Genomic DNA, 23,529 nt, shown 5'->3' with positions numbered 1-23,529 from the left:
GAACACCCAGACAAGCCAGGGAGTCACTATCAGTGTTCTCAGTATCTCCTAGAGTGGTCATGATGCAACATCACAGAGCTACAGAAAGGGCTTCCTGTGCCTCTGGTGAGTGACCAACACAGCACAGGCCAGGGCGTCCTCGGGCATGGTCCTCGCTGCTGTGCTCATGTCCTAACAGCATGGGAGTCACCTGAGAGCAGCAAACCTGGGGAAAGGAGTTAAGGTTTGATAGCAGGGGATGTGGTGAAGGAGCATGGATCTCTGATCAGCCTTACAACGGTTGCAATAGATGTGAGAAAACCACAGGGCTCTTTCTGAATGTTTCCATCCTTGTGATCCTAAGTCATTCCCCAAAATGTCCTTATCCCACTAAGCCTGCAGTAGTCACTCCTTCCTTCTGTCACCCAGATCGTTGCACCTCTCTCAGCCAGCTGCAGGCAAGGCTTCTGAACAACAGGGTCACAGATCAGTGCCCAGAAACAGGAGGCATGTAAGCCCTCAGGACACACCTGGCCACACAGAAGAGGTTAACATTGGCGTTGTACACTGAGAAGTCAATAAAAGCTGCCCTGGTTCCTCGGTCCAGCCAGACATTTTTCCTGAGGCCAGCAAGCTGGGCGGCTGTTTCCTCTCTGGTTCTTGACAGATCCAGGTAATAGCCAGCTCCACTGTAAGCTGCGATCACTCCCCAGTGGGTGCTCCCATTTAAGTCCTTTTCACTTGTGTAGATCCAACTAAAAGACAAAACAGAAAGGTAACATCACTGGAGCCCTCTGTGGCCACTACAGAGACAGCCTCTGGCTGCTGCTGAGAGGAAGTATGTAACAAGCCTTATCAAGCTGGCAAGTTCTGACTGAGTTCCCAAAGAGTTATCGGCCCCAGTTTAGGAATGAGGCCCTGGGGCTTAGAGAGGTCACTTTCTTCCCAGAGCTTGTGAGGGTGGACTGGCCATGTTCACAGAGCTGAGCCATCTGCCTGAGTTCTCCTGCTGCTTTCTCTGGCAGCTGCCGGTCTGCCCCGAGGGCCAGTGAGAGCCCAAAGGGAGATATTTCCACCCAACTCCTCACTGTGCAGCCTGTTTTTCCATACATGATGGAGACAATGCCTCTCCCAGAGGTGTTTTGTGAGGGAAGATGAGATGGTGTGTGTATAAACAGCAGTGTGGCATGGAGTCGTGGCTGTATCAGTTTCTCTAAATGACATGAAATAAAATAGAATATTGGAAAAGGAACCACAGATTGGGGGTGTGCTTATGCTTTGCAGTAGTTAAAAAAAGGAGCATGAAAACACGTAATCACTTACACAACCAGGAAAAATGGCCTCTGAGATTGTTCGTGCCTTTGCTCTAAATCTATCTCTCATGTGCTCTGATATAAACAGGGTGGACACTTGGAGGTAAACAGAGAATACAGTCTTCAATATGTCTGCCCCACTGCTAACTCACACATGGGGATTCCAGGGTTTTGGTTCCCAAGAGCAGGATCGAGATAACTCGAAAGAGTTTAGCAGGGTGTGTAAGACAGCTCTGTCCCAGGGACTCACCAGGGCAACACCCCAAGAGGCCACCCCAGAGCTGCCCCACTTCTATGGAATAACTACAATAATCTTAAAAAAGTAACTGTCCTTCCTTAATATCCCAAGTATTTGAGACACAGGTACTGAAGTACACAAAAGACTGTAAATATGCTCATGTACTCATATAAACTGAATAAACACATTTGAGAAGGGTGGGCTTTAAACAACTAGTGCACATTTTGATCACTTATTTTTTTCTCTGTGGTGCTAGAGATGGAACCCAGGACCTCAGGGAGGCTGGGTGAGCATTCTACCTCTGAGCTACACTCTCAGCCCTAGCTCACACTTTAAGTGTCCGTCAGAGGATACTGTTAACCACAAAACAGAATGGAAATCCTGCCACTTGCTTCAGAGTGGATGGACCTGGAGAACATGATATGAAGTGAGATATGCCACAGAAGGGCAAATGCTACTTGTTCTCACCAACAAAAACTAAAACCCTAGAAAACTTCTCAAAAAAGAGAGCAGAAGAGTCTCCAGTAGACTCTAGGAAAGCTGCTAGGAGAGACAACGGGAAAAGTCAGATGAGGGCACAAGACACAGCCAAGTGGGAGAAAAGGCTGCGTGGAAGGCAGCAACAGTGGACGGTGGTTTATGACCTATCTTGCAATGACCAGAAGAGACTGAAGGCCCCAACATGAGAAATGATAATGGTGTAAGTGGATGGAAATGCTAACCAACCTGATTTGATCAGTATATATTGCAGACATGTTTCAAGTTACTGTACTGGACTCCACACAGGTATACACCTATTACATATCAATAAAAATAATTACACCTTAAATAATTGCATTTCAAATAAAAATCTATTTGTAAAGGCCACTAAAAAAACTTCTGTACCAGAAAATTTCCTGATAAGGAACCTAATAGATGGTATGAGAACAAAGCCTCAGCATCTTAAATGAAATGTTTAAAGGCTCAGATAAATTATTGTGGGGGGCATACAGCCAACAATTTAGCCTTTTGAAAATATAGCTACACAAATTAAAAGGGGATTAAGAAGTAGAGAGGTATGGAGATAGCAAAGATCAATTTGGCCCAAGCTTCCATGTAAGCACTGAAGTCCCCGAAAGAATGAATAAATGTCAGACACTTACGCGGTTCCATTTCGTGGTCCAAATGGGGCCCTGTCTTCACTACTGACCGAGTAGACATCATAGCACTCTTTAATTTCATCTCTCAGGTCCAGGGGGATAGAACAGGATCCATTTCTGACTTTGAGCTGTCGGATGCGTGGGACCCCTAGCAACAGGTTTTCATAGAAAATGAAACTGCGGTTGTCCACTTCGGAGTGGTTGCCAGGCTGCGCCTTCCAGTACAGCCCATCCAGTAGGGGGCCCTCTATGAACTGAAAGCAAAGGAAGCATTGGGGAAAGGCTCAAGCTCCAAGGCTGTTCTGGTCTTTACTAGAAGCTGTGTGTGACCAACACTTTGGCACCCGTGACAGGGTTGGGAGAGTAGGCTTTTTTGTCAGAGATCTGGGCGTGGATCTTACTCCCTCATTTGCCACCTGTGAAACCTGCAGTAGGATCCTCTATGCCAAGGTTCCCACATCTGGAGGATCCATCTGCTGTGTGGTCAGGGCACGTGGCACAGGGTTGATACTTGATCAGGGCAACTCTGATTTCTGTACTGGAACTAAAGGCAGCGGGTTGGGGTGTCGTATAAATCCACACCCACCATTAACCCCACCTTCCCTTATGAAAACAGCATCCCACCCAACCATGGTTCTGAAATCATCTGCAGAGAAGAGGCAAGTGTGGACCACCAGCCTGCCACCTGGGCTCTGACTACATGGGGAACCTTTTTCCCCTCCTGCCCCTTTGGAGCTCAGCAGTGATTAAGGAGTTCTCGTGGTGAGGAGTCTTGTGTTAGTCTGCACAATGCACTCTACCTCTAGGGAGGACAGACCCGGCCAATGCTCAGGGTGTGGTCCTGATCAGATGACCACTAGACACAAACTGCTCTGCCCCACCGAGGTGAGGAAGGTTAGCGGTAAGGAATGTGAGGTTGGATGCCAAGTACTGTTAAACATTAATAAGTTTCCATGACTCTGCTTTCTCTATGCTTAAAATCAACAGCTCTGACCCTAGGGTTTAGTAAGAATTTTGCAAGCTATCTCCCAGGGAGAAACAGTCACTTCCTTTTCAATTTCCTTTCCTATTTTCTTAGATTCCAAGCACCACAGAATATTTGTCCCACAGTATCAGTCATTGCTCATACTCTGCTACTAGATTGGAATTTGTGACAACTGGAAAAGGGGCTGGGTTCGATCTGTCAAAGAGTGTGCCTTTCCAGGAGCTGGGGACACAGGCCCTTGTCAGCAAAGACACAAAACACAACAAAGTGACACAGAAACCCAAATTGCCCTCTTGGGCCTTATAGCCTAGAAGATGTGCAATCAATATTAAATAATGGACGACTATATAATAAGCTAAAATGAACAACTGGCTGTCATGCTACAAAAACATCCGTTTCTCATTTTGCTAGCTATGCAGTCTTGTACATCTGAGCATCAGGCTCATTTACAAACTGAGTGCAGTGTTAGCACTTGGGCGGTTAGGTCACTGCAGGGTTTAGACAGAGGAAGGTATGAATTGCTCAGCATGGTGCAAGCCACTTGACCTGAAAGGTTCTCAACAAATGTAATTTCGCTCCCTTTGAGTTGTAACTTCCGACAACTCAGCACTGTTTGTAGCATTTCACAAGTGGTAAACACACAGCAGGCCCTGTACATATTCTTGTGTTCAACTTATGACACCAAATGCACACTTCTGCAGGACAAATATGGACTTTCAAAGTCATGTATAAATACCTTCCAGAAGTCCTCCACTGAAGACAGAGTTCTGAAGTTAGTTTTCTCTGACTTGGACACGGGGGTGTCTAGGAAGAGCTGTGACATCGTCCGGGTGTAGTAGTACACATGGGAGCTCATCATGCCGTAGGTCACTGGAAGACAGAGAGAGAAAGGTGAGCTGCATGGGAACCTGCACAGCTCCACACAGCCAAAGCCTACATGAGGAGCTGGTCCTGTAGAGGGACATCTGAGGGGGACAAGGGTCCACATAAGGTCTCTGTCACCCTTGCCTTCTCCCCCCACCATTTTTCTGGGGTATCCCTATCAGCAGCTTAGAAAAGAGTTATATAAGATGAATACTGGTGCAAGTTAAACTGGCTCACTCTGAGTACTACATGGGCTTTCCATGGTCTTCTCCACCTCTCTGGGCTCAGACCTCATCGGCCCCAGTGTGAGCTACTGTATCCCTCATGCTGTGAATGTGTCCTGTGCTGTTCTGTCCCTATGACATGCACAGCCTACTTGCTTCCCCCAGACCCACTCCTATCCTGTCTGCCTTGCTTTTTTCCTGAGGCTGACCTCTGTGGACTTTATCATCTGACACCCTTGGTCTTCTTCAGGACAGAGGAGAGAGGTTGGGTTGTCCCCTCTCTCCATTGTCCCATCCTCCTCTCCATCTGCAGCAGGTTAGAAGGGTCCTCCAGCCTGGGCCACAGCTGCCGGGTATCTCTCCCACACCACACTGGTTCCCACCATGCCCTTCCCTCCCTGGTCCCCTCAAGCCTGGAGGGGTGACCTTCCTGAATGCCTCACGTGCACTGGTCCTTCCTTTAGCCCTGCCAGTCCCTGCAGAGTCCCTCCTTTCAGCTTCTGTAAGTGCCACTTTGGTCACCATCTCTTTCCTTCCAGGAGCCAGATGACATGGGAACATCTGTCTCTGTCTACCTGAAATCAGATCCTTCGTGGAGCCTCTGACCTCAGGTGTGCCTGCCAGGGACACTTGGCATCAGACTGGATGGCCTGGATGGAGGTCAGAAGATTCCAAGGGGACCAGGGGTTTCATCCTGCCCAGGCTCCCAATGGTCACTGTGAGCTGGGCAAGAGACTGAAACTTCATGAGCCTTGGTTTCCACTTCTGTAAGTCAGAATAAGTAGCTATCCCATAGGAGTTTTTAGTGCTTACCAGAAAGTAACAAAATGTTATCTAGTGCAGTTAGAAATTCCACCCTTAACAAATATCCATCAGTGGCGCTTCTTCCTAACTGGGTTGCTACACCACACCTTGTACACCTTGCAGCACTTTAACAAGTACTGTCTCATGCTGAACAATAACAATTACAGATGTAATGTGCTATAATTCCTGCAATTATCCAATGAAAAGTTCCAGGGGAAAATGGTATGTTTTGCTTTTTTTTTTTTTTTTCCTGAAGTGCTATGGATTGAACCCAGGGCCTCCTCTCTCATGCACTGAGCTATACTCTCAGCTTATATTTCTTTAGAATACAGTTCTGAACACCAGGTGATTAATACTGACTTGATTCTACAATAATCTTTAGGCATCCTAAAATGTATATTAAAACCCGTGTTAAATTATTGAGGGGAACAAATGCTATTCATAAATCTCTTCCTTATATATCCCTCTTTCCCTCTGAAGCATCAGAGAAAATTAAAATTATTAAAGGAAAGGAGTATGTAAGCATTTGAGATTTCATCTCAAGGAACCCCTTAAGAAATAAATATACACAAGAGGCACAACTTGTGGGATCTATTATTTCCAGCCTCCGATTATTACCGGAAGTAGACAGGACAAGAATAGGCCTTGTCAAGTTTCACATGATCCAACTGATACCTCTCAAACTGTACTGGACCCAAGTTAAGGTTTAGGATCCTAATCCATCGACATTTGTGGGACAGGCACTGGACAAAGAGGAACAGAAGGTGACCTCTCCCTCCACCAGAGCTTGTCCCCAAGAGCCAGCTGCCTGCCCAGCTCCCACCTGAGATGGACACAGGGATGTGCAGGTGCTGAGGCCTCCAGTGGGTTACTGAGGCCTCCAGTGGGTCACAGTCAATGGAGGGGACAAAGCTGACATGGAGACGAAGGAGTGAAGGCTCCCCTGAATGTGTAGGTTCATTACTTTCAGTTAATGTGAAGTTGGAATGTATCTTGGATGGCCTGGTTAATAAAGACCACTCCAGAGCTTTTTATCTGTGGATTTGTTGTTGCAAAGGATTTTGATGAATTATTTTAATATTTTTTACTTCCAAATATGGTATAGTAATATATAAATATGTAAATATTTTAGCCACTGATTTAAAAGTGTATCTCCTTTATTTTCCTATTGTGCTTTATTAAATGAATTTCTATTTTAAAAAATCTTCCCACAGATAAAACTCAGAGCCAGATGGCTTTACAAAGTGAATTCCATCAAATATTTATGGAAGAAATAACATCAATATACTCTCACAAAATACAGGTTGTTGGAACATTTCTCAACTCATATGAGCATAATCATGTTGCTAAAACTTTATAAAGGCATTAGAAGAACAGAAAATTACAGACCAGTATCCCTAAGTAACAATGATGTTGAAGCTCTTAAGAATTATTGCCAGATAAAACCTTCCAATATATTAAAAAGATAATATATGTTGACCAAATGAAATTTATCCTGGGATGGCAAGGTTGGATTCTCATTTTAAAAAGTCAATCAGTATCATTCACATTATCAGAATAAAGAAGAAAAATTATATGATTATCCTATTTGCTTTAAGACCCAGTATTTACTTTTGCTCTTTTAATGCTCAGGCTCTGTGTTAGCTCATGGCTTCACTCAGAGGGAAGCCGCGGATGCCCTTGGTTGTGGGGCGTCACCTGCTGGACGGCGAGGGAACTGTACTACCTCTGTATCTACCTCTGTCTAGGTGTCCTGGGATCCTGGACAGCTGCTAACTCTCCTGGGCTTGCACTGTGTTATCTAGGAATTGAGAATAACACTATCGAGGGCTTTTGTGAAGCCCAACTGAAGAAACACACACTATGCATTTGCACACATTTGCACCCAGCGAAGTGCAATGGAAATATGACCATTCCATCCCTTCTCCTTTCAGTCCCCATGAAGAAAGCTCCCCGGAAGGTGGCACTCGCTCTCTCTAGACGAAATGGGTAGGAAAGACAAAGCTTCTACATGAAATGTTAACTTATATCAGGTGAAGGACGCACACGTATCCTGTGTGTGTTAGGATTTAGCTTTTGTCTTAACCAGGAGTTTCCGTTTTTTCATCAACTAAGCCAGAGCAAAATGCATTAAAGCATAGACCACCAAAAATGCAGCACATAGATAAAACAAAGCTGCCCTTAAATCATGGTCTATCTTTTCAAAATAGCTAATAAGTATTATTTTACTATTGCTATCACTGAAAAATACAGGTTCAAATGGAGTATTGTGGAATGGTGTCTACTGTATAAATCCCAATTGTTAGAATAAAGAAGCAAAGGAAGGCCAGGAATTTAGCTCAGTAGTTCCATCACCTGTCTTGCAAGCTCAAGGTCCAGAGTTCAATCCCCAGTACCAAAAAAAAAAAGGAAAGGGAAAATCTCTAATTCAAGAAAAGAAAAAGAAAAATAGAAAATAACAAGAAAGTACAAAAAAAAAAGGGGAAAAAGTAAGGTAGAAATTTGACAAAAACATGCATGAAATGTGAGTGCGTTATACTCTTACTAGGGGGTAAGGTTTTAAATGATTGGTTAGAAATTCCACCTCTAAAATTTCTACGAGAAATCTATACCAAATCAAGTTAAAAATAAAGGAACTAGAAAACATATCAGGGAAAATGTTTTTAGAAAGTTATTGTTCGTGGTATTAAAATCATTTAATAGAGGAGAGTATAAGGTGAATTTTGAATCTATTGAATCAGATAAGAAGGTTATTTAAGTTGGAAAATGATCCCATACAGACTTTACTATCATGAATTCGGTACTGAACCACAGAGCATCTGGAGATATAAAATGATAACTGCTAGTTGTCTAAGGAGAATTAGCAACTGGACAAATTCTGCACTGTAACTGGACAAAAAAGTAGACAAAAATCACTTATACATATTAAGGGTTTGAATCAAATACATGACTTAGTACACTATGTATACAGAAAACTTCATGCAGGTTGATCATCCCTAACCTGAAAATCTGGTACCACTCCAGAATCTGACAGTTTCTGAGCAGTCAACAGAATACCACAGTAGAAAATTCTATGCCATGAAACTTATGTACAAAATTACCAAAAACATTGCATGAAATTACATTCAGGCTGTATGTACAAGGTGTATATGCACTTAGGTCCCACCAAGATATCTCACCATATATATGCAAAGGTACCAACTTCTGAAAAAATGCAAAATCTGAAACACTTTTAGCCCCAATTATTATTATTATTATTATTATTTTGGTACCGGGGATCGAACTCGGGTCCTTGCGCTTGTGCAGCAGGCAGCGAAACCACTGAGCTAAATCCCTGGCCCAGCCCCAATTATTTTGGATAAGGGACACTCACTCTGTCATACCAAAGAGGTCATTTGCATTCTTTTTCAAACATCTGTGAAACATTTACAAAGATTGGTAAAATGCACCAGATTACAAAGAAAACATCAGTAAATCTCTAAAGTTAAAAATCCACTGGGCAGGTGTGCTTGTAAGAGGACAGCCATGTGAGGACAGAGGACTGGAGTTGGACACCTGCACACCATGCAGGCCAAGGAGTGCCAGCCACCACCAGAGCCAGAGGCAGGAAGGCTTCCTGGAGCATCAATGGAAGCACAGGCCTGCAATACCTTCACTTTCGGCCTTTGTCCAAAAATTTCTGTTGTTGTAAGCCAAAAGATAAACATATTCTCCCCTAAAAAACATAAAAGTTCTTAACTAGCCAATATTTTTAAGCCATAAATTCTGCAAATTAAAAGGATAAATAAGCATACACACATAAAATCAAGCCATTTAAGAGGTTTTTTTCAGAAATTTTTCCTGTAGCCCAAAGAGGAAATCTAAACTGCCATAAAAATGTAATGGCACCAGATGTAAAGACAGCAGAACCAAGATGCCCTGGTCAGATTCCAGGCCAAGTGCCCCAAAGTGAGGCAGCCCAGGAAACCTAACTTCTCTGCCAGCTCTGCTGTGTACTGTGTCCTCAAGGGGGTGCAGTGGATATAAAATTAAAACCTGTTCTGAATGTGTCATACAGAAATACAAAATGCTACACACAAGTCAAAGAATGACTAGGCTTGAAGAGATTTAGCTGTGACCAGCTCTTAAGAGCCGCTCGGTGTATTAGTGAAGGAGAAGTACAGAGCTAGGGAACAGGAAGGATGAGTAGGGAGGTGCAATAGTGTCCATAACACTCTTCCTGTGAGCACTGTGACGTGCACCGCGGCAGCACCATCCTTCCTCCCTGAGGGTGATGGATGCAGGAAGCAGTCTCACAGACCAGTGTGGGCCTGTGTGACAGAGGTGGCCCAGGACATTAGCGCAGCCCAGAAGGGCTGCTTGAGTGGGCACCATTAGAGCTTCTCTGGATCTGGCTCCTGAGCTGATCCTGAGGTGAGGAGACAGAAAGACTCTGCTTGGCCAAACCACAGGTAGGCTCCGAACTTCACCTAAGCCCATCTGTGTTTCCTTATAAAATCCATATTTAGTGAAGAACTCTGCTCAGTTGGCTTGTAAGAACCCCACCCTCAATATACGATCATCTTGGATATCTGGTCAGGTTCCTCATGTTCTTCCATCCTCCAAGTAATGTCTGTCACTGTGCCTGTCCTCAGCAAGAATCCTGTCAGATGGGTATAGCCAGAATCCCCTGAACCACAAGGTTTCCTTAGTTCTTTTCCATCCACTGACCCCACCCCGCTCCTTGGATATAAGTCCCCATGTGCCCCCAAACCCTCCCTACCACAAGACCTGGTTCAGTGGTTCCTGCACCTACAGTGATGGTACAGAATAAAAAGTCTACCTTACTGAGCCTGAGCAAATATGGTTAAATACTGGGAACTTTTTTTTTTAATATTGAGAATTAGATTGACAGGAAAAGACATTATAGAAAGCTTTTCTGAGAATCATTATTGGCTTGATAAGGCTGAAGTACCAGGTGTTTATAGGGAATGGCAGCTCTGAAGGAAGAAGTGAAGACTGTGTACTAGTCAAATGCTCGTTTTTTTACCTCTTGATTTTAAAGTTTATCTTAAAGGTGCAGTAACTACAGCATGTCAAGGGAAGAGACACCTGCATTAACCTGGTGTCAGAAACAGGCTAAAAACTGGAGGTCCTAAAAGTCCAGACACAGGGAGAGGGGGTCCCATCCAATCTGTGATGCACATGGCAGAGGCATCTTAACATTTAAATGAATCTTATTAGTCTCCTACTTAAAACCCAACTTCCCACTGACATCCCTTATCTAAGCCCACCAGGATCTGGCCCCTGAGCACCTGCTCCTTTCTTGGCATGCTGCAGGAACTAGGGAATGTTCACTCAACTTCTGGAATGTTCTGAGTGTCTTCCTGCCTCAGATCCTCTACTCACTCAGCTGTCTCCATCTTCCTGGCTCCCCCTTGCTTCAGGCTTCAGAGAGGCCTTCCCTATATGGAACCCTCTTCTGCGGTCTTTTTGTTTCACATCACTTACAACTTAACGACAGGGCCAAATTGTTTGTAATTAAGATATTAAATAGTGGGGCCAGGGATTTAGCTCAGTGGTTCCGCCACCTGCCTCATAATCGCAAGGTCCTGAGTTTGATCCCCAGTACCAAAAAAAAAAAAAAAAAGATATTAGTTATCCAAATGAAAAACTGAACAGGAGAGAAATGATCAGGGACAAAAGTGATGAATGAAAAAGATTAGAGAGGTGCTAAGCAGGCAGAACACTGCCACAAGGAGGATAAGGGAAGGCATCTCAGTTTCCACTCAGGTTTTGGGTGAGGCGTTTGAGTGATGGAAACATTCATTCAGATAGAAAATGTGACTGAAGCGCATGTGGATGAGTGAGGGGATGAGACAAGGTTAGAACTGTTAGGGATGGGATGCGGGTGAGGGATCCCACTGGGATGTCCAGCAGAAGTTGGCACAAGGGGGTAGCTCCTGAAAGGGGTCTGGAGCTGGGAAGAGGGACTTCACGGCCACCATATACAACTACTAACTATGCTTTGCTGTGGAAAAGATCACCTGAAGAGAAAGTCAAAGACACAACTACAAAAATACACTGTCCGAATGTTTCCAAAAGAAGAAAACAAAGACAGTCAATAGGGCAAGGAGCAACAAGAAAAGAAGAAGTTGCAGAAGCCAAACAGGGAACTTTCTAGAATGACAAATCCCATGGGGCCAACTGGCTAAGAGGCTGAAAAGAGAACTTAGCAATGAAGAGATGTTCAGTGACACTGGTGAGGAGGGTCTTTTAGGAAGCAAAACCTTTTGGAGAATTTACATCAAAGTTTGTGAAATAAAGTTATTAAAATCCTCATATATTTTAATCTGGTTTTGGTTAAAATTTCGATGAAAATGCTACATAATAACTTGTGATGAAAATCTTTAATGAGCAGAGGCTGTTGACACAAGAGCTATTAGGAAAGCTGTGTTGGACTAGTCCTTATTTTAGAAATAAGAGAGAAAGATACGTAATATTTATGTATACATTACCATGAGGATAAAAAAAAATCACACAAGTGGAGTAAAAGTTATGTTTAAAGTAATTTCTATGCATTTTTTTATTATCATTGTAAAGTTGAGTTTTTGTCTGGTCAACTTATCAGAAAGAACAAGAAATTTTCCAGCCACAAAGTTTTGAACATTTAATTTCCATGGACTGTGAATTGCGATTTTTCAGCCTGAAGCCCGTGCTGTGGGAAGCTATGTGGAAGGCTATTGGGGTGTCTGTCACCAGACATGGAATTAGCTCCATTACACCCAACTTCAAAGAATTTTGTTATCAGCAATTGGATCTGCATGGACTTGCTGGCAAACCAAGAAAACTATTTCTAGACTAGCATCCTTGCAAGATTTTTACAAGTGACATAAAAATATTCTTCTTCAGGAATGCAAGGCAAAGTCTCAGCAGGGATACAGAAATGGAGACACATACATTTCTTCTAACAAGGGTGCCTTTGCCCTAGAACATATCCTACTGTATTTTTATTTTTTTATTTTTTCATTTTTATTACTTCTTTGCATACCAGAAAGTTTAAAGACTTTCCTACACAATGTATCATATTTTTTACTGTGTAATAAATTACATTTTTTATTCTGTAAAATAATTATAGAATTGTTTTTCCCAGTGGTTTTTCTTTAAAATGTGTTAAAATATTAATCTTTTGTTGTATTTCTTATACAGGTTTTTTACAAGATTTTTTGCATTTAAATTTTGCCTATTTCTTTGAAATACTATTCTATAGAAATTTCTATAGAAATACTACATTCCCATGATGCTGATTCAACTAACTTTTCTGATTTCTATTACTGTGTTTATACTTAAGAGGTCTGAATAACTACAAAATAGAGAGCACAGAAAAGGCAAAGGGCACATTGTTTTTAATCAAGAGAATACCACACACCATCTTATGTTTTTTATAAAGATCTTCTAAAACACTCTCTTTAACTTTAGCATCTAACTCACACAACAGAAATACACTGCTATTTATAACAGTAATCCACATATATCAACAAGCACTTTGATGGTGAATTCATTAAAACCTCAGGTTTCAAGTAATAATAAATCTGAAATTTCAGAGAGAAAGTGGGATTACTTAATTCAAATGTTATTTCTAGCCTCTTGGTATAGTGGACTGATTTGTTTTAAAACAGAGGGGACATAACTAACATTGATAAAATTAAAAATATACTATTAATGGGTGCTAAGCTACTCCAAAGGTATTAGTCGAGACACAATTACAGCGAGTTCCTAGTACCTGGCCCACTGAAGACACATCAGCCTCTCATCAGTTTGGGGGAAGATTTACTTCTTGGTACCACCGTATGACAGACAGCATCTTATGTATTATTTCTGACCTTCATATCAATCTTTCAAAAAATATTTTACAGATGCAAAAACACTTAGAAAGATTACATAACTTGCCCACAATTACCCAGTATGTCAGCATCAGTAGACCTGGGACTTGAACTCAGATCTACTGTATGCAAAAAAACTCAATCAAAAATCTACCCTTTCCTAGTGTATCAACCTGCCTTTAACAACTCTTTTTAGCTATTTTTTTTACTAAATTCTTTTATTGGTACATTGTAGGTATACAACACAATTACATTTCTCATTGGGAATTGTACCTTTACATAATGCATCTTGGTTATTTTTTCCCCATTCCTAGCCCTCCCTTCATGCCCTCCACCCTTCCCTATTTACAAAGACTTTATTTCCATTTTTTCCATTTCTCAGCGTTTTTCCTTTCCCTTCTTTTCTTTCCCCTGCCCCCCCACTACCCCTACTCCTTTGGACCTTTTCTTCCTATTTTATATTATTGATTATTTATTCTAATCATTAGTACATTTTAGGTATACAATATAATGACATGCATCATTGGAAATTTGCACCTTTACATAATCTCTCTTGGTTCTTATTTTTCACCCTTGCCCAGCCCTCCCTTCAACCCCTCCAGTCCTCCCTATTTACAAAGATTTTGTTCCTAGTTTTCCATTTTCTCATATTAATCCCATTCCCTTCTATCCTTTCCCCTAGCCCTCCCACCTCCTTTCCCTTTGCCCCTTTTCTTCCTATTTTACATTACCTATTATACATTTAGTCCTTATTTACACTTTCAGTTTCTCACACCAGAGAAACTATTCAGAATTTATTCATGTGTGTCCTATTTATTTCACGTAAGAGTATCACCTCAATGTGCATCCACTTAGCTATAAATGTCTCTAATTTCTCATTTTTTATGGCTGAGTAGTACTCCGTTTTATAAAAAAACCACATTTTCTTGATCCAGTCTCCAGTTGATGGGCATTTGGGCTGTTTCCAAGTTTTAGCTATTACAAACTGCGCTGCTATGAACATGGGCGCACATATATCACTGTGGTATGATTCTTTTAATTCTTTGGGGAAGATCCCCAGCAGTGGAACAGCGGGGTCAAATGGGACTTCCAGTCCTAGTTCTTTGAGGTATCTCCATACTGATTTCCACAGTGCTTGCACCAGTCTATACTCCCACCAGCAGTGGAGCAGGGTTCCTCTTTCCCCACAGCCCCACCAGCATTTGTTATTGGTTGATTTCATGATAGCAGCCATTCTTTCTGGAGTGAAGTGGAATTCTCACCATTGTTTTCATTTGCATCTCTCGAATGACCAGTGACGTTGAACATTTTTTCATGTATTCAACTGTTATTTCTACTTCTTTGTCTGAGAAATGTCTGTTCATTTCAGATGCCCATTTTTCGATTGGGTCTTTAAATTTGGGAGGTCTGATCTTTTGAAGTTCTTTATAGATTCAAGATAGTAGACCTTTGTCTGAGGAAGAGCAGGCGAAGATTTTTTCCCACATTGTGGGTTGTCTCTTCACATTGCTGGTGGTTTCTCTTGCTGTGCAGAAGCCTTTTAATAAGAAGAGATCCCACTTCTTGATTGTTTGTGCTAGTTCACGGGCAACTGAGGTTTTGTTCATAAAATCTTTTCCTACACCGATGTCTTCAAGGGTTCTACCTAACCTCTGTTCCAACTGGTTCAGAGTTTCAATATTAATATTTAGATCTTTAATCCATTTTGATTTTAGTTTAGTGCATGGTAAGAGATATAGGTCTAGTTTTAATCTTTGTCAAGTTGAAGCCCAATTTTTCCAGCACCATTTATTAAAGAGGCTATCTTTCCTCCAGTGAGGGTGTTTGGCTCCTTTGTCTAAGATGAGATGGCTGAGTGTGTCTCGCGTTGTTTCTGCATCTTGTAATCTGTTCCACTGGTCCTCAAGTCTGTTTCTTTGCCAGTACCTTGCTGTTTTTATCACAGTAGCTTTGTAGTATAGTTGCAGGTTGGGGATTGTGATACTCCCTGCCATGTCTCTGTTACCTAGAATTGCTTTTGCTATTCTGGGTCTCTTCTTGTTCCAAATGAATTTTTGGATTGTTTTCTTGAGGTCTATGAAGTATGCTGCTGGGTTCTCAATTGGAATTGCATTAAATCTATATAGCAGTTTTGGAAGTATGGCCATTTTCACTCTATTAATCCTTCCTACCCAGGAGCAGGGGATGTCTGTCCATTTTCTGATATCATCTTCAATCTCTCTTTTCAGAGTGCCATAGTTTTCAGAGAAGAGGCCTTTGATTTGTTTCATTAGGATGCTTCCTAGGTATTTCCGTTTTTTGGATGCTATTGTGAAAGGAATTCTTTGCCCTATTTCTCTCTCAGTGAGTCTGTCATTGGTGTAGAGGAAAGCTATTGATTTTTGTGTGTTGACCTTGTAACCAGCTCCTTGACTGAATTTGGTGATTAAGTCTAGAAGACTTTTGGTGGAGTTCTTGGGGTCTTCTATATAGAGTATCATGTCATCTGCAAATAATGACAATTTGACTTCTTCATTACCTATATTTATTCCTTTTATTTCTTTCTCTTGTCTAATTGCTGTGGCTAATGTTTCCAGAACTATATTGAACAAGAATGGTGATAGTGGACATCCTTGTCTTGTTCCTGATTTTAGTGTAAAGGATTTCAGTTTTTGACCATTTAGTATGACATTGGTTGTTGGTTTTTCATAGATGGCTTTTATCAGATTGAGGTAGAGACCATCTATTCCAATTTTTTGTAGGGTTTTTATCATAAATGCATGTTGGATTTTGTCAAATGCTTTTTCTGCATCTAGGGAGATAATCATATGGTTTTCGTCCTTGGCTGTATTGATATAGTGTATTACATTGATTGATTTGCATATATTGAACCATCCCTGCATCCCTGGGATGAATCCCACTTGATCAGGGTGTATGATCTTCTTGATCTTCTGCATTCTGTTTGCCATTATCTTACTAAGGATTTTTGCATCTATGTTCATTAGTGAGATTGGCCTATACTTCTCTTTTTCGGTTGGATCTTTCTCTGCTTTGGGGATCAAGGTGATGCTTGCTTCCAGGAATGAATTTGGGAGTATTGCTTCCCTTTCAATTTCACTGAAGAGTTTAAACAGTAGTGGCAGCAGTCCCTCTTTAAATGTCTTGTAGAATTCAGCAGTGAAGCCATCAGGGCCAGGGCTTTTCTTAGTTGATAAGTTTTTAATTACATTTTCATTTTCACTGGTTGATATTGAGTTGTTCAGAATTTTTAGGTCTTCTTTGTTCAACTTTGGTAATTCATATGTATCTAGGAATCTGTCCATTTCTTCTGTGTTTTCCATCTTATTGGCATATAGGTTCTGGAAGTAGGTATTGATGATCCTCTGGATTTCTGCTGGGTCTGTTGTAATTTCACCCTTTTCATTCCTAATTGCATGGATTTGGGTCTTTTCTTTCCTTTTTCTGATAAGGTTGGCTAAGGGTTTGTCAATTTTGTTGATTCTTTCGAACAACCAACTCTTGGCTTCATTGATTTTTTTGTATTGTTCTCTTAGTCTCCATTGCATTGATTTCTCCTCTGATCTTTATAATTTCCTCCCTTGTATGAGCTGTGGGGTTGTCCTGCTCTTCTTTTTCTAGAAGCTTGAGGTTCAGCATCAGGTTGTTTAATTGGGCTCATTCTGTTTTCCTAATATGTATATTCAACTGGTATGAATTTCCCTCTTAAGACTTTCATTGTGTCCCATAGATTCTGATATGTTGTACTGTCATTGTCATTTAATTGAAGGAACTGTCTGATTTCTTCTTTAATTTCCTCTGTGACCCATTGGTTATTCAGAAGTGTGTTGTTCAATTTCCACCTGTTTATGAAATTTTTTGAGTTTCTTTTGCTATGGATCTCCAATTTCATCGCACTATGGTCTGATAATATACAGGGGGTAACTTCAATTCCTTTGCACTTACTTAAACATGTTCTATGTGTGAGTATGTGGTTTATTTTGGAGAATGATCCATGTGCAGCTGAGAAGAATGTGTATTCTGATTTTGTGGGGTGGAAGACTGTGTAAACATCTGTTAAGTTCATTTGTTCAAGAGTTCGATTGAGTTCTAGTATTTCATTACTTATTTTTAGTCTAGTTGATCTATCTATTTGTGATCGTGGGGTGTTGAGGTCCCCCACTACAATTGTATTAGTGCATATATGACTCTTCATGTCTGTTAGTATTTGTTTTATATAGTTGGGTGCACTAGTGTTTGGTGCATAGATATTTATGATCATCATCTCTTCCTGTTGGATTCTTCCCTTTACAAGGATGTATTGTCCTTCTTTGTCTCTCTTCATCAGTGTTGGTTTGAAATCTACTTCATCTGCCAAGAGGATAGCTACTCCTGCTTTTTTTCGCATTCTCGTCACATGGAGTATTGTTTTCCACCCTTTAACTTTCAGTCTGTGTTTCCTTTTGAATTAAGTGTGTTTCTTGTAAGCAGCATATTGTTGGATTTTGCTTCTTGACCCATTCTGCCAGTCTATTTCTTTTGATTGGTTAATTGGGACCATTAATATTGATAGTTATAACTGAAACATATTGACTTGTCATTGCCATGACTTTTTCTTTTTGTTGGGTTCTTCCCCTTTACATTTAATTTCTTGTCATGCCAGGTGGGTTCATTCTGCTTTGCTTCCTGGGGTTGTGATCCTCAATGTCTGTTCCTAGGATATTGTGTAAAATTCCTTGGTGTGTTGGGTTGGTATTCACGAAGTTCCTAAGGTGCTCTTTGTCTTAAAATATCTTATTTCACCATCAATTTTGAAAGATAGTTTTGCAAGGTACATCAATCTGGGTTGGAGGCTGTTTTCTTTTAGGGCTTGGAATATGTCACTCCAAGCTCTTCTTGCCTTGATGGTTTGTGTTGAGAAGTCTGCTGTGATTCTGATGGGCTTTCCTTTGTATGTGGTTTGTTTCTTTTCTCTGCTTGGAGAACTTTGTTCTTCTGTTGTGTTTCTGGAATCTTAACAATTATATGCCTATGTGTAGATTTTTTTTGATCAAGGCTATTTGGAGTCCTATATGCCTCACTTATCTGTATGTCAAGCTCTTTTCCCCTGCTTGGGAAGTTTTCTGCCATTTTTTCTGTGAAGAGATTTTTTATGTCATCTACACTCTCTCCTGTTTCTTCATTGAGCCCAATCAGTCTTATGTTATTCTTCTTTGTATCATCTAGCAGCTGCTGGATTGATTTCTCATTTTCCCTTCTCATTTTGAAGCAATTTTTCTTTTCCTGGTCACTGATTGCAATCTTATCTTCTATATCTGAAATTCTGTCCTCACATTGGCTCATTCTGCTGTGTAGACTTTTAATGGAGTTTTTCATGTCCTGGAAATCTATTTGCATCTGTTTTATGGATTCCATTTGTTTCCTATGTTGGGATTCCATCATGTTCCTGAGCTCCTCTCTAGATTTATTAATCATGTCTTGCACTAGGGGCACAATTTCTCCTGTTATCTGAGAAATTATTTCTGATTTCATTTTTTCCAGATCCCCTTTTGTTGCCAGTTCAGTGTGTCCAGGTGGTTGAGTATCAGAGTGTTCCATCTCATTTCCCTTTGGGGTTGCTGTAGGTGATCTGGAAGTCTGGTTTTGAGACTTATTTATGTGTTTCCTCATTTCGACTGGGGCGGGGAGCAGCGGTAGGGATGATGGCCCAAAAGCCCTTTCCTGTGGGCTGGGAGCAGCGGGAGGGATGGTGGCCGGGAAGCCCCTTCCTCTGGACCAGGAGCAGTGGGATGGTGGCTCAGAAGCCCCTACCCCTGGGCTGGGAGCGGTGGGAGGGATGGTGGCCCGGAAGCCCCTTCCTCTGGCCCAGGAGCAGCAAGACAGAAGATGGCCCAAAAGCCCTTTCCTCTGGGCTGGGAGCAGCGGGAGGGATGGTGACTGGGAAGCCCCTTCCTCTGGACCAGGAGCAGTAGGACGACAGGTCAGAAGCCCCTACCTCTGGGCTGGGAACAGTGGGACTCAGTACCGTGGTCTGGTGGTCTGCTGTCCTCTGCGTCTTTGTAGTGTGGAACCAGGTGGCCGCCTGTCTGCAGCAGGCTGATTCGCCATCTTCTGCGTGACTCGGGAGCTCGGTAGGGCGTGCGCAGACCTGCCTCTCTGCAGCCGGGTGATTCGGTGTCTTCCTCACAACTCAGGACCTCTGTAGGGCATGCACCTGCCTTCTACAACTCTTAAATACTTGATATCAAGAGCTTCCAACATGTAAAGATGCACAGGGTTAAGCATGTGATTTCATTGGCAATAGATATACCTGGTCATTTGATGGTTCTTTTGCCAAAAGATTTTAGAACTAGTAATTAAAAAGATGGTTTTTGAGCACTAGTGAAAGAACTCAACACTAGGAGCCAGTACGGCTCCATCAGAAGTGAATCATGCCTGGTTATCTTACTTACTATTTAATTTAGTCAGCAGCTGGTAGCACAAGAATGGTGCAGCTATTCACACAGGCATTTGAAAAACCCTTCCCATTACCCTGTTTCTTGAACACTGAGCTGGATAATAATACAGTGAAGCAAAAAGATCCAACCAAAGGGCTTTAATGGGTTGATGTTCTTAGGCCAGTATTTTAAAATTTATTTATTAATTTACAAGACTAAGGACATGGATGATGAGTGCAGTGATACCATGAAGCCAGGAGGAAGAGCTGATATGTGAGATCTAGGTTCAGGATCACTTCAACAGAGTGGAATGATGAGCAGGCCCTAATGAAATGAAATGTAACAACAGAAAGGGAAGTCTTGCAAATGATCCAGGGAAAAGTGCTCCAATAACAGTTAGGGACACAGAGCGTTATGGCTGTGGTGAAGACGCCACAGAGTCACTATGATGAGCAGCCATCTCGACCAGTCGTGGTAGGAAGTGAGAGGCAGTGCACCATCTGGATGAAGCTCATGGCCCCATTGTGAGGCCCCAATGGGAACTCTGATGAGTGGAACACATGCTGGGCAAGTTCCACCTAGGAGACAGGTATCCAACACGGCATCAACAGCTGAAGGAACTGGACAGGTCTGTCCTGGAGAAGACAGGGAGTTGGAAGTCTGTCTGCAAATTTCCAATGGGCTGACTTGGAAAAGGCATGGGAAAAGTACTTGGTGTAAGGAGGCTTGGAGGGTGGAGGGAGGGAAGCTAACAGGAGTAGTCTTTGTTTTCATAAGTTCTAATTTAGCCACAGCAAAATGAAATGAAGTTAGATTTTAAAACTAGAATTCTTGCTCAGTCAGAGGCAAGATGACTGATCATCTGGAAGGATGTGTGGGGGAGATTATAGTATTCAACTGAGGTTTGCCCACATGATTGCTAAGATCCCTTCTTAACCACAGATGCTACAATATCCTAAAAATAAAAGTTACTTACGTAAAATATATCTATTGATATAAGAAAAAAATGTGATTACTGCCAAAAAAAAAAAAAACCCTACGTGTAAACATTCTAAAATAAGAAAACACTGTAACTTTAAGCAGGATAGGATTTTAGGCAGGTTTCCTATATACACCCTAGGTCTTCATTTTACCTCTCTGGCATAGTATCTGATCTTACCAGTATATCTGAAAACTCAGGTCTCTTGGCCACATCTGGGAGACTCTATAATTTATAATTATTATAATTTTTCAAAATTTTCTTGGTAATTCTGATGCTCAGGCAATCTGAGGAACCACTGAAACTCTAGACTTACAGGGTTAACTTATTTGGCCTATGAAATATATGTATATGTAATGCTTTAAAAAGCTTAGTAATCCTAATCAGCCTGTTAATATTTCAGACCCTCCAGTATCATATTTAGTAACTATCATTTCTATGCAGGAAACAAATGCAACCTCAGTATTCTAAGAGTTTAGAGCATAAAAGTTGAAAATATCACATCACATGCTTAGCAATTTTTAATGTAATATGTAGATCACGTCTAGCTTGTTAGCATTTGTCTTATGTAACATGCTTTAAAATGTGTTGTATCACTTTTAGGAGAAATCTAACATAGATGAACTCATAGAAGCAGATAGTAGAACAGTAGCTAGGAATGCAGGGAGGAGGTATTAGTCAAAAGACATAAAAACCAAACTCCCCATTTCACCTCCCCGCCAAGCAAACCAAAAAGCCAGCAGACTCTAGTGAACTGAAAGTTAAGAGAAGCATGGATGATGGCAGCACTGGAAGGAGAAAGGGGCTGACTATTAAATGCAGATGACAGAGGACAGTTTAGGAGGTATTTTTTAAAGTGATGGAAACATTATAAAATCAAATTGTGGGGACTGCACAACTCTATAGATTTATAAAATGAAATAAATGAATTGGGTATTTAAATAATTAATTTTAGGGTGGTTAAATTATATTTCCATAAAGCTATTTTAAAAAATAGACAAAAAACCACATAAATTTTCTTTTAAAAAAAAGTAATGTTATTTTTTGAAGTATGAGACATTTCTTCCTAAACAAGTAGAAGAAAATGTCAAGGTTAGTAGAAAAAAAATAAGGTGATATTTTTCATACACATATCATTTTAGTTTAAATAACATGTTTTCCTTAAGTTTCCACGTGGGTAGGCAAAATTTCAGAAAATGTGAAAAGAAGACATGTTTATAAGGCGTATTAGGAGCTCACTAATGCAGTGAAAATCAGTGTGGGATTTTCCACGTTCAATCAATTGCAATTACAAATACAGAAGTCCAAATGTTTCCTTGATATTGTATGTTTGTTCAACTTATCATTGTTTTTCCTGTATCTCAAGGAAGCTTCCTTCAGCACTTAAATTCAAGGTGATCAGTTGTAATATATGAGGAATGGTATTACCAAAGTGTTGATTAAATTCTGGTTCTCTCCATATATCACAGAGGAGTTTGGTGAAACTAGGGGTGGGATGGAAACCCATCCTCCAACCTGCTCTGAATCTGGGGCCAAGTCCTTCACCTGCGACTTCCTGGACTTGGAGGCAAATCGTCTCTGAGACTGTTTTCTGGCTACATCCACCTGCCTACCCACCAAGGGTGTGCAGACAGACACACTGAAGGAAGAGTAGATCACAGAGCAAAGACATCGGTCCGTCTGGGTCTGCATGGGTTTCCTGTAGAGGAAAAGCCCCGCAACTACTGAAAATTTGGAAGAAATAAGGAATTAGAATAAAGGCACTGACACACCATATCCAAATCCAAAAGGAGACTTTTAAACATGCAAATAATAGTAATATTGGTGGGTTGTTTGTGTTTCCTGAAAGTTAAACTTAGAAAGTCAATCTGCTGAAAACAGTTCTTACACTGACTTTTTACATTCACTGGTCTGGTTATTTATTGTTTTGAAATGCTAAAATCCTTTTAATTGAGTTCTTCATGTCTGACAGGTTGCCACATGCTTCTCATAGTGAAAATGGTCACAACTCACATCGAACTAGCTAGTCAGATAACTGATTTTTTCATTAACATCTGCTAAGGTGGTGATGAGAGGATCTTTACCAAAGTTTAAATTGGAATTGAAAACAAAACCAAGAAGACAACTGTTGACTTGACCCTTTAGGTACTGATATACTTCCTTTTAATTACGATTTTGACAGGGCAAATGTTTTCAAAACTTCTCCATGAGTGGAAGGAAACTATCTACTTACAGATGCACAAGACTATGAGGAAAAGGAGGTATGTGACCAGTTCCCGCAAAACACTCTTAAGGTATTTCTCTCGATTAGTGCTGCTTTCCTCCATGAGTCTTGTTCCCCAGAGACCTTTAAAATATAATGGGGAAAAAAGATGTTATTTAAGAATGCTCATGAATAGCAAAAGAGAAGAAAACATGAAGTAAACAGTGTAAGGCATAAGGGAGGTTCTCATTCAGAAACATAAATATATATGAAGATATATATTTTAACAAACTCTAAATGCAACTGTGAAACTGGCATAGCAGGAGTACTTTATAATTCACAATGCACCAAGCAAAATACAAGGCAAAGATCCAGTCATTTTCTCAACTCCCAAGACCACTAGTAAATGTCTTAGTAAAAATGCAGGAGGGCAGGAAATGAGGACAGTTTAAAAGAGGAGAGTTAGCCACCATGTGCAACACACAGCTCTTCATATGTGAGCAAGGACATGACCTGTCGTGCTACT

At 41.1% G+C, this 23,529-nt stretch overlaps 1 protein-coding gene across 2 annotated transcripts in view; it reads right to left on the bottom strand.

Annotated features, from left to right (window-relative positions):
* Pkd2 (polycystin 2, transient receptor potential cation channel) overlaps positions 1-23,529 on the bottom strand; it is a 52,358-nt gene that overhangs the window by 19,838 nt on the left and 8,991 nt on the right. For both annotated transcript variants that reach the window (XM_087185936.1, XM_004870559.4), the window contains exons 2-5: positions 23,034-23,147; positions 4,391-4,524; positions 2,673-2,923; positions 510-734 (exon numbers count right to left, since the gene is read on the bottom strand). In XM_087185936.1, the coding sequence (XP_087042062.1) occupies positions 510-734; positions 2,673-2,923; positions 4,391-4,524; positions 23,034-23,147 (724 nt within the window). The remainder of the gene's footprint in view (positions 1-509; positions 735-2,672; positions 2,924-4,390; positions 4,525-23,033; positions 23,148-23,529) is intronic.

Source organism: Heterocephalus glaber, unplaced genomic scaffold (genome assembly GCF_053883595.1).
Source record: "Heterocephalus glaber isolate CG9 unplaced genomic scaffold, H.glaber_assembly_v1.0 deba00001503, whole genome shotgun sequence".
Classification (NCBI taxonomy): Eukaryota; Metazoa; Chordata; class Mammalia; order Rodentia; family Bathyergidae; genus Heterocephalus; species Heterocephalus glaber.
The sequence above is the reverse complement of the archived record's forward strand: the minus strand, read 5'-3'. Positions and strand labels throughout refer to the sequence as shown.